This window comes from Pseudophryne corroboree, chromosome 11, assembly GCF_028390025.1.
Source record: "Pseudophryne corroboree isolate aPseCor3 chromosome 11, aPseCor3.hap2, whole genome shotgun sequence".
NCBI classification, from domain to species: domain Eukaryota; kingdom Metazoa; phylum Chordata; class Amphibia; order Anura; family Myobatrachidae; genus Pseudophryne; species Pseudophryne corroboree.
This window is the reverse complement of record NC_086454.1, coordinates 55,898,795-55,917,204: the sequence shown is the minus strand read 5'-3', so window position 1 is coordinate 55,917,204 and position 18,410 is coordinate 55,898,795. Positions and strand designations below refer to the sequence as shown.

The 18,410-nt window shown below is 45.0% G+C and overlaps 1 protein-coding gene across 5 annotated transcripts in view; it reads left to right on the top strand.

The window, feature by feature from the left end:
• The window catches only part of ANO3 (anoctamin 3), a 1,051,220-nt gene that overhangs the window by 686,775 nt on the left and 346,035 nt on the right, over window positions 1–18,410 (top strand). For 4 of the 5 annotated variants that reach the window (XM_063944333.1, XM_063944335.1, XM_063944336.1 and 1 more), the window contains exons 6-7: window positions 820–920; window positions 10,397–10,441. In XM_063944333.1, the coding sequence (XP_063800403.1) occupies window positions 820–920; window positions 10,397–10,441 (146 nt within the window). The remainder of the gene's footprint in view (window positions 1–819; window positions 921–10,396; window positions 10,442–18,410) is intronic. The other variant, XM_063944334.1, reaches the window with a different exon arrangement.

Sequence of the window (18,410 nt, the reverse complement as noted above, 5' to 3'; positions counted from 1 at the left end):
ATGGCTGTGACGGGGCTTCTTTATGTAAGTTCCGTCCAGCTGTTGCAGGCCAGTGGGCCTGTGGCTGTGAGGGTTCTCTTTGTGAGGACCGACACGCCATGCGCTGCTGCAGCGGCACTATCCCGGACCCATGTTTTTCAATAAACTGGGAAGGGATGTATAGTAAAAATTGAAAATTAAAAAGTAAAAATGAAAAATTAATAAAAATCTTCCACAAAGTGTGGGAACTCCCACAAGCCGTTGTTAGTGCTTTGAGCACGGAAAAAACACTGAGGTCGTACACTGAGGTACTCTGGGATATGGAGGGGTGGAGAGTTCTAAATTTAAATATTCAGTGCCTTTGTTTCTGCTAAGCCGTCCATATCCCAAGAGTACTCCAGTGACCCCTAGTGGATGAAAAAGAAATAACATGTGCAGAGAGAGTTAGATTTGGGTGTGGTGGGTTCAATCTGCAATCTAATTTGCAGTGTAAAAATAAAGCAGCCAGTATTTACCCTGCACAGAAATAAAATAACCCACCCAAATCTAACTCTCTCTGCAAATGTTATATCTGCCTCCCCTGCAGTGCACATGGTTTTGCCCAATTGCTAACAAAGTTCCTGCTGCGATCAACTCAGAATTACCCCCATTATCAGGGAGTAGCAGCATGTACTGTATTTCCTTTTCTAATCATGTATTGTGAGATTGCAGAAGAGGATCATTGTTCTACTGGATGCATTTATTTACCTATTTTATTTTTTGCAATTTTTTAATATGCATTGAAAATAAATAACACATCCTCATCTCCAAATAACATATTTATATCTCTGCTCATTATAGAATTCTATAACCAACAACGACATTATGTTTGTTAAAGTCCACTGTCCTTGGGATACATTGTGCAAATACGCTGAGAGGATGAACATCAGAATGCCTTTTAGGTACATTTATTTTTGCCCTTTTCTTTTTGCAAGTTTTCTTAACTGCTTTATGTTTGAACTGAAAGCTCTGCCCTTTGTGGCTCCACGCTGCAGTGTGTGAATCACTCTGGGAAGGACTTGTTATTTTACCCTAGATACGGTTTATTGTTGGTGCTATTTTAGGCTTTTGGTTACTGTGTTTATGACATTTGCTGTGCGCTTCCTTATATGAATGAATAAATAATAACCTCTTTCTATGAATTGGACATTTGCCTCCCGCTTTTCGGAAGATAGGTTAATGAACTGCTGAAAGATTGAAAGTAAAAAAAAAAAAACTATCAATATAACATAGGAAGTGTCATTAAATGAACTGACTTTAAATTTTTAACCAGTTAAATGTAATAGTAGAACCTCTACAATAAAACAGAATATATGTCCTGGTTTTCTCTAACTCACACTACTTATTTTCCCTTTTAGTCAGTCTACTGATGCACCCCAGTTACCAAGGGGTATGGGACTCAGGGTCGACAGTGTCTAGGTCGACACCTATTGGTCTACAGGTGGTAGGTTGACACTAGAAATAGGTTGACGTGACCATTACGTTGACATGAACAAGGTCGACATGGAAAAAGTCGACATGAGGTTTGTTTGTTTTTTTGTACCCCAATTAGTGCACCGTGTCCCCTCGCATGGCTCGCTTTGTTCGCCGTGCGGAGCCAAGGTAGCTCACTCCGCTACCTCTGTGCTCGGCACAGGTTACCGTACCCAATCGTAGTCCACATGGATCGTAAAGTATGAAAAAGTAAAAAAAAAAAAAGGCAAAAACTCATGTTGACCTTTTTGCATGTCGACCTTGTTCATGTAGACCTAATGGTCGTGTTGACCTATTTCTAGTGTCGACTTAGTCACTGTTGACCAATGGGTGTCGTCCTAATGGGTGTTGACCTAAGTGGTGTCGACCCAGAGTCCGGATACCATTACCAAGACATCTGGAAATAGAGTATAGGAATGTTTTAAATTATTACAGGCCTCAACAGGTGTATGGATAGAATTTTAGAGCATTAGTGAACTTCAGGATGTATTAATTACCATAATTATGGGTACCTTGAATCAAAGACTGTTTAGAGTACGGGTCTTCAACCTGCGGCCCTCCAGCTGCTTTCGAACTACACATCCCAGCATGCATTAATAGCAAAAACTGTGGCAGGGCATGCTGGGATGTGTTGTTCCACAGCAGCTGGAGGGTTGAAGACCCATGGTTTAGAGCAAGCAGGCCAACCTGTGGCTCACCAGCTGTTGTACCGCTACAAGTCCCAGCATGCTCTGCTACAATTTTGCTATTAGAGAATGCTAAAACGGTGGCATGGCATGCTGGGACGTGCAGTTCACCACAGCTGGAGAGCCACAGGTTGGCCAGGCCATGGTTTACAGCTACACTGGATTCTTTAAGATGACCACATGCACCTTGGTGAAGTCATTATGTTTGCCACCTTAAAAGGAAATATAAAAATAAATACAAAGATCAGGATTTCACTTTTGGTCTAGGGTAGGGTTTGAGGCTTTTTGCACTTTTGGACTCTGGTAACAGTTGTTGGGTTTGGATGCTGGATTATGGGTAAGTGAAGGGCAAAGGTCAATATCTTGTTCAGAAACCCCAGTGACGCCCTAATTTAATTTATAAACATTGTACTGCTTTAAAAAATGGAAGACATCTGTGCTTAGGCATCTGTGCTTAGGAGTGCAGCTACTGTACCTCTAACTTATGTGGCAAACACCCAATACCCCCCCCACCCCCTCCTCCACCTGTCCCAAGTATGATGTTCTTTAAGCCATCTTTCTATCAAAACAACCTTCCTGCATGGCTACAGTCAGAAGATGACAAAGTACATTTTTCTAAAATGGGAGTTCTATTTAAGATGGGTTGTTGCCCATAGCAACCAATCATATTCTACTTCTCATTTATCTAGCAACTTCTAGAAGATAATACCTGGAATCTAATTGGTTGCTATGGGCAACATCCCATCTAAAATAGAATTCCCATCTTAGTAAATTTACCCCGACGTCTGTGATCATCTTCATCTTGACAGCACAAACTACAAATTGTACTTTCTGCAGCGTGGTACACTGGGATTCCACAAGGAATACATCGGGGTATAGAGTTGGATCTTGATCCGAGGCACCAACAGGCTAAAGCTTTGACTGTTCCCAGGGTGCATTGCACCGCCTCCTCTGTAACCCCACCTCCAGGCACTGTAGCTCAGCTTATAAGTTGGTGCCTGCAGTGCAGGTCACTAACAGGTGGGGCTGCGCTAGGCAGCCCTGAAAAGAGCTTTTTAAGAAGACTTCAAGGGCCGCAGCACTATTTATGTCAGTCTGACATTCTGTACTGCGGCTCCATCACCTCCCCAGCAGCGCTGCATATTCCCGCGGCCGGGTTCCCGGGTACTTGCAGCGGAGGCGCACCGGTCATCATGCACACCACCGCTGATGCTCTCCAGGATAGCATGGGTGCACATCAGGGAGGAGGTAAGAGGGTCACCCAGGTGGGACCCGCCAGTTAATCGCGGTCCAGTCGTGGTCCCAGGAGATGGACCGCACTGCTGGCGTGGACACTGTACTGCACAGGGACCCCACTATATCAACCAGGGCAAGGGAGCACAGGTCGGATTTACTAAAATACGTTTGATATAGGCTCCACAGTGCCCGGTGGTGAGGACCAGCATAGGTGATAAGGCGCTGACCTGTAGTCCCTCCCCCAGCTCCGGGCGCCATCTACTGCTGGTGTTGCCGCCCTGGAGCTGCATTTCACTCTCCCTCACTCCCTGACAGAGATTTTGATGCCATCTTCACTACTAGCTGGGCTGATCTCCATGACTGCAGGGCTCTGTCTCCTCTGTAAATCCGCCTGTCTCACCAGCTCTGTGCATTTACAGACACTTAAGTATTCTACATGTCATTTTAGATAGTGTTAGTTAAGAACAAGTGTACTGCTATCTGAAAATTTGGTACAAGTATTCTGTGATATACATCCAGTATCTACTGTGTATTGTTATATCTATACTCACATACATTTATATGTAAATTACTAGTCCAGTGCCGTTTTATTGTTTATATGTAATAACTTCTGCATTGTACATGTGACTGAGTGTGCCTGTAGCTGTTGTGTGGGATTCCATTCTCCTGTATCACATATTGCTATCACTATATTCTGTACCCTGAGGGGCTAGGTGCATCAGGGTCCCACATAGTGTTACACAGAATATACAATTTGGTATTTTTACTGTGTGTTTCAGTCACCTCATACCGCTTAAATCCTCTGTTTTGTGTCCTGTGTTTACTGTCACATAACATAGGGGTTTTTTTTGCAGGTATTGTGTTTGTCTGGCTATATTGTACTGTTATGCCCTAAGGCTGCATTCCTTCTAATGTCTGCCAGGCAGGGCAGGACATCCACGGACACTTCTGCATCCTGCAGTACTGGCACCACGGATTTACCTGAGGGGGAAGTTTTAGCTGCTGGTTCAGGCGCTGAATGCCATACACCCAGTCAACCTGCAGCACCTGTGGCCAATCAGGACCCACCTTGGGCAGCGTTCTCAAGTATGCTAAGTACACTTGTGACACGTTTTACGCCCCTTGTAGCCATTGCAGCAACATATTGTCCCTGTAGTTAATCCGCCCTGGGCGGATACTCTGTCTACCCAATTACAACAATTAAATCAATCCTTGGTTAGACAAAAGTCTACCCCATGACCCTCTGGGCCCAAGGGGTCATCTAAAAAGGGCCACTTCTTCCTCACAATCCACTATTATTTCGGGTAATTCTTCCGATGAGGATGGGGAATATACTGATCTGTCAGACACTGATACAGTTGCACAGTTGATGAGGAATCTACAACCCACGTTGATGTTCCTGACCTAGTGGAGGCTATTAAGCTAATTCTTCAAATAGATGATGACGTTGAGCCTACTACTGCGTCTAAGAAACCTAATAAGTTCAAACGTCAGAAGGTTGCTAAGGTAGTCATACCACATTCTGACCACTTAATTGACATTTGTCAGGAATACTGGTCGTCACCAGGAAAGAAATTTTCCCTGTCTAACAAGATGCTAGCTTGTTATCCTATCCCTGCGGAGTTGAGTAACAAGTGAGAAACTCCACCACCGGTGGACTCTCATGTCGCCCGTCTTGTGGTGTCATCTACTCTGCCTGTCACCACTGTCACCTCACTGAAGGAACCGACGGATATGCATGTGGAGGGATGCCTGAAGTCTATTTACTCCCTTACTGGCACTGTACATAGACCCACTATGACAGCCTCCTGGGCTGCGAAAGGTATTGAAGCATGGGTTCAGGCAATTGAGGATGAGCTGCCTCAGGATTTTTCTGACACTGCCAGACAATATCTGTCTTATATTACCACAGCCTCCCACTATATTCAGGCGGCGTCCTCTGATGAAGGTGTAATGGTGGCCAAGGCATCTACTACGTCTATCCCGGCACGTCGAATTATGTGTTTGAGGTCCTGGAATGTGGACCTGGACTCCAAAAAGACCTTGGAGGTGCTCCCTTTTAAGGGAGACATCCTATTTGGGGAGGATCTGAACAAGATTGTAACTGACTTGGCTACTGCCAAGACTGTGTGTCTCCCAAATACTAATCCATCTGCGCCGAAGGATAAGAGTTCCACCTTTTGTTTCTTTCAACCTCCAGGGAAAGCAAAGGGTCAGGCGTATCTGCGACAGGCTCGTGCTTCCAGAACCACTAAGCCTAAATCTAAACAATCCTGGGCTGCCCGTTAGTCTGCTTCCAAACAAGACAAGCCAGCCGCATGACGGGGCGGGTCTCCCCCTGGGGAACCCCAGGGTGGGAGGCCGACTTCTACAGTTCACCCAGGCCTGGTTAAAGACCACTTCAGACGCCTGGGTGCAAGAAGTCGTCTCTTACGGGTACGCAGTCTCTTTCAAGAGACGTCCCCCTCGCCAATTCTGCACGACGGTTATCCCTTCAGATCTGTTTAAAGCGCAAGCTCTACACTTGGTTGTACAATCCCTCCTGGACACAGGAGTGGTAGTGCCGGTACCTATGTCTCAGAGAGGCAGGGGATACTATTAGACCCTGTTTCTAGTTCCAAAGCCAAATGGGTCCTTCCGGCCTATACTCAACCTCAAATCATTGAACAAGTTTGTGAGAGTATCCAAATTCCTTATGGAAACTCTGCGCTCTATAGTGCTGCCCATGGAACCCGAAGACTATATGGTATCCCTGGACATACAGGATGTTTACCTGCATATACCTATTGCCATGTCGCATCAGCAATATCTGCGGTTTGCTATTGGCAACCTACATTATCAATTCCAGGCACTGCCTTTTGGATTGGCCATGGCCCCTCGGATCTTCACCAAGGTCATGGCCGTGATGACGGCTCTTCTCCGCCATCAGGGAATCGCGATCCTGCCGTATCTGGACGACTTGCTGATCCTGGCGTACTCCCAAGAGGTTCTCCTCAGTCATCTGGATCTGACCAATCCCTACAAGCCCACGGGTGGCACATGAACTGGAAAAAGTCCTCGCTGGTCCCTGCTCGGAGCATGGTGCACCGGGGGGCACTACTGGACACACACAACCAATGATTGTTTTTGTCTCCGGAGAAAGTCCTGAAACTTCAGGACAGGATCAGATATTTCCTCTCTCGCCCCAAGAATGTCGATACACTCAGCGATGCAAGTACTAGGCCTCATGGTGTCGGCTTTCGACATGGTAGAGTACGCTCAATTTCATTCCCGCCCTCTACAGAGGTTAATCCTTTCCAAGTGGGATGGCCTGCCTCATCGGATCTGGCCTCAAATGATCTCCTTGGTTCGTCTGTCACTGAGCTGGTGGCTACCGGACCAACAGTTGAGTAGGGGCCGTCCCTTCTGGATCTCCAACTGGGTCCTCCTGACAACTAATGCCAGTCTGCGGGGTTGGGGTATGGTGGTGGAGCAACACTCTCTCCAGGGTCGGTGGACCAGGGAGGAATCTCTCCTCCCGATAAACATTCTGGAATTGCGGGCAGTGTTCAATGCATTGACACTGGCCCTGCCTCTAGTACAGAACAGGCCTATTCAAGTACAATCAGACAACGCCACCACGGTGGCGTACATAAATCATCAAGGCACTCGAAGGCGCATGGCAATGCTGGAAGTGTCAAGGATCCTCCGTTGTGCGGAACACCATCTGCCAGCAATATCGGCAGTGTTCATTCCCGGAGCCCTCAACTGGGAAGCGGATTTCCTCAGTCGTCAGGACGTTCATGCCAGAGAGTAGAGTCTTCATCCGGAAGTCTTTCAACTCCTAGTGGACAATTGGGGCCTACCAGATGTAGATCTGATGGCTTCTCGACACAATCACAAGGTTCCGGTCTTCGGATCAAGAACAAGGAATCTTCAAGCAACGTTCGTGGATGCACAGGCAATTCCGTGGAACTTTCAGCTGCCCTACGTGTTCCCTCCAGTGTCACTCCTGCTCAGGGTACTATGGAAGTTCAAGCAAGAAAGAGGAATACTACTTCCAGTCACTCCAGTGTGGCCCAGATTGTATTGGTTCTCAGACCTGCAGGGTCTATCGATAGAGCATCTTCTTCTACTTTATCAATGCCCAGACCTCCTCGTTCAGGGCCCTTGTGTCTATCTGGACCTGGCCAGACTGGCTTTGACGACGTGGCTCTTGAAGCTTCACACCTGAGGGCCAAGGGATTCTCTGAGGCGGTTATTCAAACTCTGTTGAAGGCCCGCAAACCGGCTTCTGCACGGATTTATTACAGGGTCTGGAACTCTTACTTCACATGGTGTGCTGCTAAGAATTTTGATGCCTATCCGTTTAGAACTTCTAGGCTTTTGGCTTTTCTGCAACAAGGCCCTCAAGGTTCATATATCTGCCTTGTTGGTGTGATTTCAGAGGAAAATTGTGCCTATTCCTGACGTTCATACTTTCACTCAGGGTGTTTTACGGATTCAGCCTCGCTATGTCCCTCCTGTGGCTCCATGGGATCTGTCTGTTGTCTTAAATGCCCTACAAGAGTCTCCATTTGAACCTCTTGAGTCTGTGGATCTTAAATGTCTTACACTTAAGATCGTGTTTTTACTGGCTATTGCCTCTGCTAGGAGGGTGTCGGACTTAGGCGCTTTGTCCTGTCGTCCATCCTTTCTGATTTTTCACCGGGACCGGGCAGTTCTTTGAACTCGCCTTGGTTATCTAGCTCAGGTGGTATCATCTTTTCATCTTAAACAAGAGATTGTTGTTCCCACCTTTATCTCTTATGGTTTGTCCTCCAAAGAGTGGTCTTTGGATGTGATACGGACTCTCCGTATTTACGTAGAGAGGACTGCCCCCCTCAGGAGGTCAGATACCCTTTTTGTACTTTTTGGTTTTCACAAACGTGTCTGGCCTGCGAATAAGCAAACCTTGGCCAGATGATTAGAATGGTGATTGCACAAACCTATGCACAGGCTGGCCTTCCAGCTCCTGCTGCTATTAAAGCCCATTCTACTCGGTCTGTTGGATCTTCTTGGGCTGCCCGCCGAGTCGCGTCCGCTGAACAATTGTGCAAGGCGACTACATGGTTCTCAGTGAACACATTCATCAGGTTCTATGCCTTTGATACCTCCGCCTCCCAGGATGCTTACTGTGTACGCCGGGTTCTTGTGCTCGCTGCGGTGCATCCCCTCCGATGAGGAACTGCTTTACGACATCCCCGATGTATTCCCTGCGGAATCCCAGTGTAACCCGCTGCAGAAAAGGAGTTTTATGGTAGACTTACATGGGTAAATCTCTTTCTGCAAGGTACACTGGATTCCACAGGGCACCCACCCTGACGCACTTAGGGGGTCATTCAGCGTTGATTGCTAGCTGCATTTGTTTGCAGCACAGCGATCAAGCTAAAAAATGGTAGTTCTGCGCATGCGTGTGCGGCGCAATGCGCACGCACGATGTACTGGTACAACAAACGATGTATTTTCACACAGGGTCTAGCGATGCATTTCAGTCGCACTGGCTGCCGCAGAGTGATTGACTTGAAGTTGGCGTTTCTGGGTGTCAACTGACCGTTTTCAGGGAGTGTTTGAAAAAAAGCAGACGTGCCAGGGAAAACGCAGGCGTGGCTGGGCGAACGCAGGGCGGGTTTGTGACATCAAGTCCGGAACTGAATGGTCTGAAGTGATCGCAAGCACTGAGTAGGTTTTGAGTTACTCTGAAACTGCACAAAAATGTTTTGCTGGTGCTCTGCGATCCATTCGTTCACACTTCTGCTAAGCTAAAATACACTCCCAGTGGGCGGCGGCATAGCATTTGCACGGCTGCTAAAAACTATTAGCGAGCGATCAACTTGGAATGACCCCCTTAGCTTTTTTGGGTTTTTATGGCATTAGCCGCTAGTCCCTTCTCTTGTCGTGAGAATGTGGTTCTATGTGACTAACATCTACCGTCTCTTTTACCTGCTACTGCATTGGACTGATTAATGAAACTGAGCTACAGTGCCTGGAGGCGGGGTTATAGAGGAGGCGGTGCAGTGTATCCTGGGAACAGTCAAAGCTTTAGCCTGTTGGTGCCTCAGATCAAGATCCAACTCTACACCCTGATGTATTCCCTGTGGAATCCAGTGTACCTCGCAGTAAGAGATTTAACCATGGTAAGTCTACCATAAATCTCCTTGTATACTGTATAGCAAAATGCTACCTGCAATGTGATTCTCTCTGTTACTTTATCTGATATAGCTGATATCATGTACAGTGCTAAAAAGTAATGTACTCAGTTCAATTACCTTGACTTGTCTATGAACTAGGAAAGAATGGTACACATACGCCCCCTGCTGTTTGAGCACGTACAGTACATTTTACTAACTACTGTACAGTAGTCCTGCTAAATAAAAAGAGCTACTTGTAAAAAGCAAATAGCCACATAATAATCATGATAATTAGGTAAATGTATTTATTCTTGTTCTACTTTCTCATGTAAACTTGTTCTCTGTGTAAGCAAAATATTATTTTTGTGCTCTTTACATATAAGTCGCAAATAGCTCTTAAAGTATATATTTACTGTAGGTATTTTTTGCTGGGTAAAATAACATCATGTTGACTGCTGAAATATTGTGTACTTATTTATAAAACTCACAGATTTTAGACACAATATAAACAATAAATTAAAACTGAAAAAAGATTTAAAATGGAAAATGAAGAAAGATTGCCATTTCAAAAGAGAGCAAATTTTTTGGGAGAATTTTTTTTTTTTTAAGGCTACTTTAAAACTAGATTTTTTCCAAAAACACCAGTTGTGAAAATGTTGATTCGAACGGAGCTAAGATTCTTGTTTCAGGAACTTTGCAAAACTTTGGTGCAGGATATAACTTTCCAATTTCTGTCTGTTCTCTGTACAATGAACATTGCCTAACACGGAAGGTAAAGCGTATTGGTTATATTTACTCATGTAACACTATAGCTGACTTGTACTGTTCTTACAGGAAAAAATGTTATTACACTGACTGGAGGAGCAGAACCATGGGCAGGTTGGTGGGTGATGCAGTTTTTTTTTCGCCAATTACCCATCCTGGAAAATCAATCAAACCCCATATAAGCAGTTGTAAATTTATACTAAAATAGTTCTGGCCTGTGTGTTAGCTAACTACAGCAGATTGGTCGCTGTATTTAAATATAGACATGAAATGATTTTTGTTCCAGTTGTAAATTGGGGATCAGGCACAAATTTGCACAAGAAATCTGTCCGTTCGATTTATCATTCAGTACATTGGACATCTAGTTGTAGATGTGTCAAGCAGTGTATAGAGTGGATAAGTGGACGATTGGAGAAGTTCCCATAACAACCAATAATCTTCAAAGTAGCATTTATCAAGGACATTCTATGAAATGATAGGTAGAAGCTGATTGGTTGCCATCGGCAACTTCTTTGTTGGTCCACCTCCCTACTCTTTACACTGCTAGAAGTTTCTTCCCCTTGATGTTCCCCTATTATCAATAAATTCTTAAACACCCTGCCTGCAATTCCGCAGATTAAACACCTTCTGTAACTTAAAGTAATATACAGTGTGGCACACACAGAAAGTGTATACATTATTTCTGTTACTAAGTAAAGGGAAACTATTGTCAGGGGAAAAACGGTTCATTTTTAAGTCCACTCCAACTTGTAGTTTTGTAAAAGTCCACTCGTATCTATACACTGGAGGCAGCCATTGTGTGGGATTACCCGATTGTTATGGAAATTCACTAATTCACTTGGAACTACTGACACCACTGAGGCATAAAGCAAAAAATACCTCATACCTCACTGCTGTCTTCAGTGCCTTATAACTGGGGGAGTATAATTCTCGTTAACAGTCTCCCACAAAATGGCTAATTTTGCAGTGCTCTTAGGGCGAGATGTATCAAAGCTTGGAGAGCCATAACGAGGAGAGAGATAAAATACCCGGGTGTGGTTCATCAAATCGACAGTGTCTAGGTCGACAATGTTTAGGTCGACCACTATAGGTCGACAGTCACTAGGTCGACATGGATGGAAGGTTGACAGGATTTCTAGGTCGACATGTGCTAGGTCGACAGGTCTAAAGGTCGACATGAGGATTTTTTTTTTTTTGTGTAGTTTTCTTCGTAGAGTGACCGGGATCCCAAATTAGTGCACCGCGTCCCCTCGCACGGTGCCTTCGCTCCGCTACCGCTTCGCTCGGCACACTTTACCGTTCCAATCGTAGTCCACGTGGATCGTTAAGTATGAAAAAATTCAAAAAAAGAAAAAAAATGTGAAAAACTCATGTCGACCTTTAGACCTGTCGACCTAGCACATGTCGACCTAGAAACCCTGTCGACCTTCCATCCATGTCGACCTAGTGACTGTCGACCTATACTGGTCGACCTAAACATTGTCGACCTAGACACTGTCGATCTTCAGACCGGATCCCAAAATACCCACCTAACATCCTGTAAAATGACATTTAGAAGCTGACTGGCTAGTACACTATCTCTCTCCACTTCATCTCTCTCCAAGATTTGAAGCACCCCTCCCCCCTTAGAAAGCCACTGTGTCTTTTTCATTTAATCAGTGATGTCCAACATATGAGTCAACTTCTACAATACATTTACAATTTCCGAACGATTTGGAGAATGGAAATTATATACTTACTAAAATCTTCAAACGTTTTTGCTATAATTCCCCTTTATATATTGTGTGATGTCGACTCTAAAATAAGTATCAAATCTGCAACACACGCACTCCTCCTTACTAAGTTCCATAGCGTTCATTGATACAACAGAATTCTCATTTACTCAGTTGGAAGAGCATGTAGTGTATCCAGACATCCTCTAATAATGTGATTGGACGAGGATAAAACCTCCAAACCATTTAGTTTATACTAAGCGGTTTACACTGACCTGTCTACAAGTTCCACCATTCAAATCTTGTCGTGTCTATTGTAGCCAAATAATGTCAAAGTATAAGTTCACAACTGCTTTTAGCCTTTACCCAGTTCTGCTTGTGCCTGCGTACCTTAGCAAACCCTAGAATGCAAAATCGAGCTTGTAAACTGCATTAATTGAATGTACCAATAATTAAATATACTAATCCGGATCACGACAACATATATTTTTGTTTAGAATTAATTTAGGTCTTTTGAAATATTTTCCAAAAGTGATATTAACAGTTAAATGGGGTCTTCCAATTTTTCCTTTCAGTGTTTCCTTAATCTGAAGCCCCCATCTTCCTCCACTTACCTGTTTAGCATCTCCTGTCAAACACCCCCAACATAACCTGACTAGTTACCAGCCCATCAAAATGACAGCTGTGTGCATATGAACAGAGCAACACTTGAATAGCTCCATTAGGTGACATCTAGCGGCCATAGGCGCACAAAACACTTGAATTGCCCCCATACAGGTGAGGAGCAGTGGTAGCCTTTTATTACATGGAGTTTTTACAGCAGACAGAGGAAATGTGTGTCTTTCCTTGGCTTATAGTCTAGATACAGGGTATTTGTAGAGTGATGTGACACCTGCAGTATATGACACTGTCCATTGCTTTTGGCTATTCCGATGCTTCTTCACTGTACATCCGTAGCCCAGGCAGCAACTCCTTTCCACTAGGCTAACTCCTTTCTATTTGTGAAACGTGGGGCGTCAGTTGTTCATTTCAAGGTAATGGTTGAGAAGTTTAAGACGTACCCCTCAGATATCACAGTCATTAACAGTATGCCATCATCCCATGTTGTACTTTAATGGGGGGCATCAAAGTACAACATGGGATGATGGCATACTGTTAATAACTGTTGTTCAAAAACTGTCCAATTTATGATCTCCATAATAAAACAATAATTCAACCAGTCTCATAGATGTAGAATTCTGTAGCGCACCTTTGGGGGTGTTCAAGTTTATTACTATGGAAACGGAGTGACGATCACTTTAATTTCTGGTAATAGGTGAGCCAGATGAGCTACGTACTGAATCTAAACAACCTCCATATTTTTGATAGTTAAAGTATGAGTGAGTAGGGTGAGGTTTGCATGATGGGATCTCCAAGTGTTGAATGTCAGTGTGCCGTCAGGTCATAGAAACCTGGGCTGTGACATCAGCGAGAGAGATTGGATTATTCAGTCCATACACAGTACATTTTTACATTTTGTAAAGCTCACTGCACTTTAAAATAATAATGAATCATTGTGAATGTTTAAGGTGGCATGCTTATGGTTTTAAATATGTTACCCCTATTCAAAAAAAATAATTAAATGTTGCAAATCCTGAGAAGCAATGGGAATTGTCATAAGGAAAATTACTTGCATTTATACTACAATACGCTTCTCTGCCTCCTTGAACTGCATGCAAATTTAAACATCTGCAAACTATAACAATATCATTTTACTGTATTACTATTTGAAATAATTGACTCATATATACCTTTAGCGCGTTTATGCTAGCAAAATGCATTATCAGTGTATTATAATATGACAGATGTGAGTTGACAGTCACCTGTGCATTCAAACATACTTGTACTGCGAATATTGGAAAGTAGTGTGCTTTTTTTTTTTTTAATACAATTACCCATATTACGAGTACAGAGTACACTAATGTACTTTTATGCTTTTTTTTTATAGCTCACGTGTTGTATGTGAGTCTAAAGGCTGATAATTATTTACCAGTCATCCAGTCTAGTGCCATCTGCCTAAGCACATACAGTAGCTTTTATTTATTATTTTATATTAGAACCAACCCTAATATATAATAACGAATTTGTAGTCAAATTAGGAGGAAAGCATTGCCACTGCAGCGTTATGACTGTGCGCCATAGCCTCCACCATAGGACAAAGGGGGTCATTCCGAGTTGATTGTAGCTGTGCTAAATTTAGCTCGTCGCTCCCCGGCCCACAGCGGCTGCGTGTGACGTCATGCAGCGCTGTGGTACGCCTCCCCAACGGTCCGGCCATGCCTGCGTTGGCCGGACCGCGTCCCCTAAACGATAGCTTAATGCCGCCATCCAGCCCCCTACCGCCCAGCGACCGCCTCTGCCTCAGAGGCGATCGCTAGGCACCGACGGCTGCCATGCGCTGGCGCATGCGCAGTTCTGACCCGATCGCTGCGCTGCGATAAACTGCAGCGAGCGATCGGGTCAGAATGACCCCCAGAATCACTTGCCTACAGAGCAAATGCTGAAGGTGGCTCAATTATGTTTTTTTTTTTGTCATAACAAATAACTGACCGACATACAGTATTTGTGATCATGGGACCGCCCAGTGAGTCACTGAAGGCTAATGCATCTCACAGGCTTTTTTTCCTCACCACCAGGTAGTCCTGTGGTTGTTTTTACAGTGTGGTACAAAGTACTAAATAACTTGTACATATTGTTTACAGTTTGTATCCAATATCTTCTACACTCCTTAATAAATAATTTCCCAGTATTCAAATATAACATGTAGACCTCCATCACGCCCGAACCACCCCATCCTTTTTAAAGGCACCCGTTTAGTTCTATTTGTTAAATTTATTTATGTTTGAATATTTGTTAAAACTTTTCAGAAGAAACCAATAAAGTTTAGGCATCGCCAGAACTGAGATAAACCTTTTGTTCTACGGTATCTCATTCTGTTGACTTATTACAACACAATGGGCGATATTCAAATAATATATCATGCCCAATCTCTTTCTAAAATGAGCCCCTTAATCGCCCATAGTAATGAGGTTTAGCTGTGTAAAGGTTTGGGTGCCTCGCTACACGGGGGGTAGCGAGCTGAAATGATGGTACCACTCCCCCTGTGGGCAGAAACAGAATGGGTGTGGAAGGGGGTGAAAAGAATTGAATACCGCTCATTAAGTCTTAGTTATTATAATTTCCAGAAACAGAATTTGATGGCAGATAAAAAACCACTTGGCCCATCTAGTATGCCCCTTTTTTTACCTTATAATAACCTCAAAACCTATTTGTTCCTTAGTCCTTTGTAAGAATATCTTTATGTCTATCCCAAACATGTACAAATTGCTCTACTATATTAGCCTCTACCATCTCTGATGAGAGGCTATTCCACTTAGCCACTACCCTTTCTTTCAGACAGAGTCCTTCTGTCAGTTGTAAACTTTAGCGTAAAGATACATATAGGCCTACAGTATATAGTCATTACAAAAGACATGTTTCAGGTAACCTATCAGATTTACTAATCACAAAATATAAATCTATTGTCATAAAATCCAATCAGTGTTGTATCATCCACACTAAGGAATATATTTTATCAAAGAAGTGAGAACCAGGGGTCCAGAGAGAGCCAGTGAGAGCCAGGGGGCCTAGAAAGAGTCAGTGAGAGCCAGGGGGCCCAGAAAGAGTCAGTGAGAGCCAGGGGCACAGAGAGAGCTAGTGAGAGTCAGTGAGAGCCAGGGGGCCCAGAGAGAGTCAGTGAGAGTCAGTGAGAGCCAGGGGGCCCAGAGAGAGTCAGTGAGAGCCAGGGGCACAGAGAGAGCCATTGAGAGTCAGTGAGAGCCATGGGGCCCAGAGAGTCAGTGAGAGCCAGGGGCACAAAGAGAGCCAGTGAGAGCCAGGAGGCACAGAGAGAGTCAGTAAGAACCAGGGGGCCCAAAGAGAGTCAGTGAGAGCCAGGGGCACAGAGAGAGCCAGTGAGAGCCAGGAGGCACAGAGAGAATCAGTGAGAGCCAGGGGGCCCAAAGAGAGTCAGTGAGAGCCAGGGGCACAAAAAGAGTCAGTGAGAGCCAGGGGGCCCAGAGAGAGCCAGGGGGCCCAAAGAGAGTCAGTGAGAACCAGGGGCACAGAGAGAGTCAGTGAGAGCCAGGGGGCCCAAAGAGAGTCAGTGAGAGCCAGGGGCACAAAGAGAGTCAGTGAGAGCCAGGGGGCCCAGAGAGAGTCAGTGAGAGCCAGGGGGCACAGAGAGAGCCAGTGAGAGCCAGGAGGCACAGAGAGAGCCAGGGGGCCCAAAGAGAGTCAGTGAGAACCAGGGGCACAGAGAGAGTCAGTGAGAGCCAGGGATCACAGAGAGAGCCATTGAGAGCCAGGGGCAAAGAGAGGGGTGTGATACAGAAGAGAGTCATCATTTTAAGGTCGACATGCATTAGGTTGTCACTATAGGGTCAAAAGGTTGACACATAAAAGTCGACCTTGGTGTTAGTTTGTGGTTTTAAACATATTTCACCCAAATTTGTTGAATGTGTCCCCTCTTCAGGCTCGGTGGCTCAAAACAAAGTTGCTAATAGTTTGTGACATGGATAGTAAATGCCGTAAAAGTTGTAGAGACATGAAAAAACCCTAAAAAGCATGTATCGGCCATATGCATGTCAACCTTTTACATGTCGACCTTTTGACCCTGTAGACCTTTTCATGTTGACCTTTTGACCATGCTGACACTATGGTGACGACCTATTGACTGTCGACCTCTTAACTGTCTATCTAACAACCACCTCCCCACAGAGAGAGCCAGTGAGAACTATGGACACAGAGAGAGCCAGTGAGAGGCAGAGAGAGCCATTGAGAGCCAGGAGGCACAGAGAGAGCCAGTGAGAGACAGGGGCACAGAGAGAGCCAGTGAGAGGCAGAGAGAGCCATTGAGAGCCAGGGGGCACAGAGAGAGCCAGTGAGAGCCAGGAGGCACAGAGAGAGCCAGCGAGAGACAGGGGCACAGAGCGAGCCAGTGAGAGCCAGGAGGCACAGAGAGCCAGCGACAGACAGGGGCACAGAGAGAGCCAGTGAGAGACAGGGGCACAGAGAGAGCCAGTGAGAGGCAGTGAGAGCTAGGGGCACAGAGAGAGTCATTAAGAGCCAGGGGGCACAGATAGAGCCAGTGAGGCGCAGTGAGAGCCAGGGGCAAGGATAGAGCCAGTGAGATGCAGTGAGAACTTGGGGCACAGAGTGAGCACAGAGAGAGCCAGGGGGCATAGAAAGAGCCAGTGGGAGACACACGGCCACATCTGAGATGCTTTTTCCATCCAAGAGAATGTCATGCCCTGATTAAGTGCCACTCAAGAGGACATTCTCTGCAACGCAGTGTAATTGTATAAGACTTCGGGGGAGATACTGAATATGAAATCTTCTATAGAGACGTGTAGAAGTTGCCTATTGTAAGCAATCAGCTAGCTAACATTTATCAAGTACATTCTATAAAATGATACTGTAGGTAGATGTTGATTAGTTGCTATGGGAAATCTCTGCGGCTGCCCTTCTAAGAAGGTTTGATACATCTGCCATTGCCCATTTCTAGTTGTAATGAGAGGTGCAGTAAGGTGATGCCGTTATGATGTGTCATTTCCTTATAGTGTGATGATGAAGCAGCTAGTAATAGAAACACGCACACAGGTAATTACCATACTTGCCTACCTGACCCTCTCCATGAGGGAGAAAATGCTCTGTTCCTGGACTTTCCTGGTAATGTATGATTGCCATCACCTGTGGTGAAACACCTTTCTTATCAATTAACTAGCTCACCACAGGTGATGGCAATCATACATTACCAGGAAAGTCCAGGAACAGAGCATTTTCTCCCTCATGGAGAGGGTCAGGTAGGCAAGTATGGTAATTACACCTGATTTAAAAGAGTGAATTGGAATTCAAATATATTATAAATCATTCAGTCAGTCTTGGTGAAGTCCTCTCTTCCCTGGTGACAGATGCTCTTATGTGTGAGTGATACAACTGTCTGGTGACTTTATGATGATGAATCATATCTATCACAAAGCTTGCACATAGTGCTCCAACCATCTCTCTCCCAGTGACTGCTGACTTAGGATTTTTTAAGTATTTTTTTTAAATAAGGTTGTGACACTCTTTTATAGGGGCTCATTCCAACCCGATCGCGCAGGCGTGGCCGGACCGTTGGGGGGGGCGGGCCGCGGCGGCCATGTGATGTCTCACGCAGCCACTGCGGCCAGCGGGAGCGACTAGCAACTCCCGGCCAGCCACAGGAGCTGCACTGGCCGGGAGTTACTCCTCAAATACAAAGGCATCACCTCTGTGCGATGCTTTTGTATTTGTGCGGGGGGGGCCGGCAC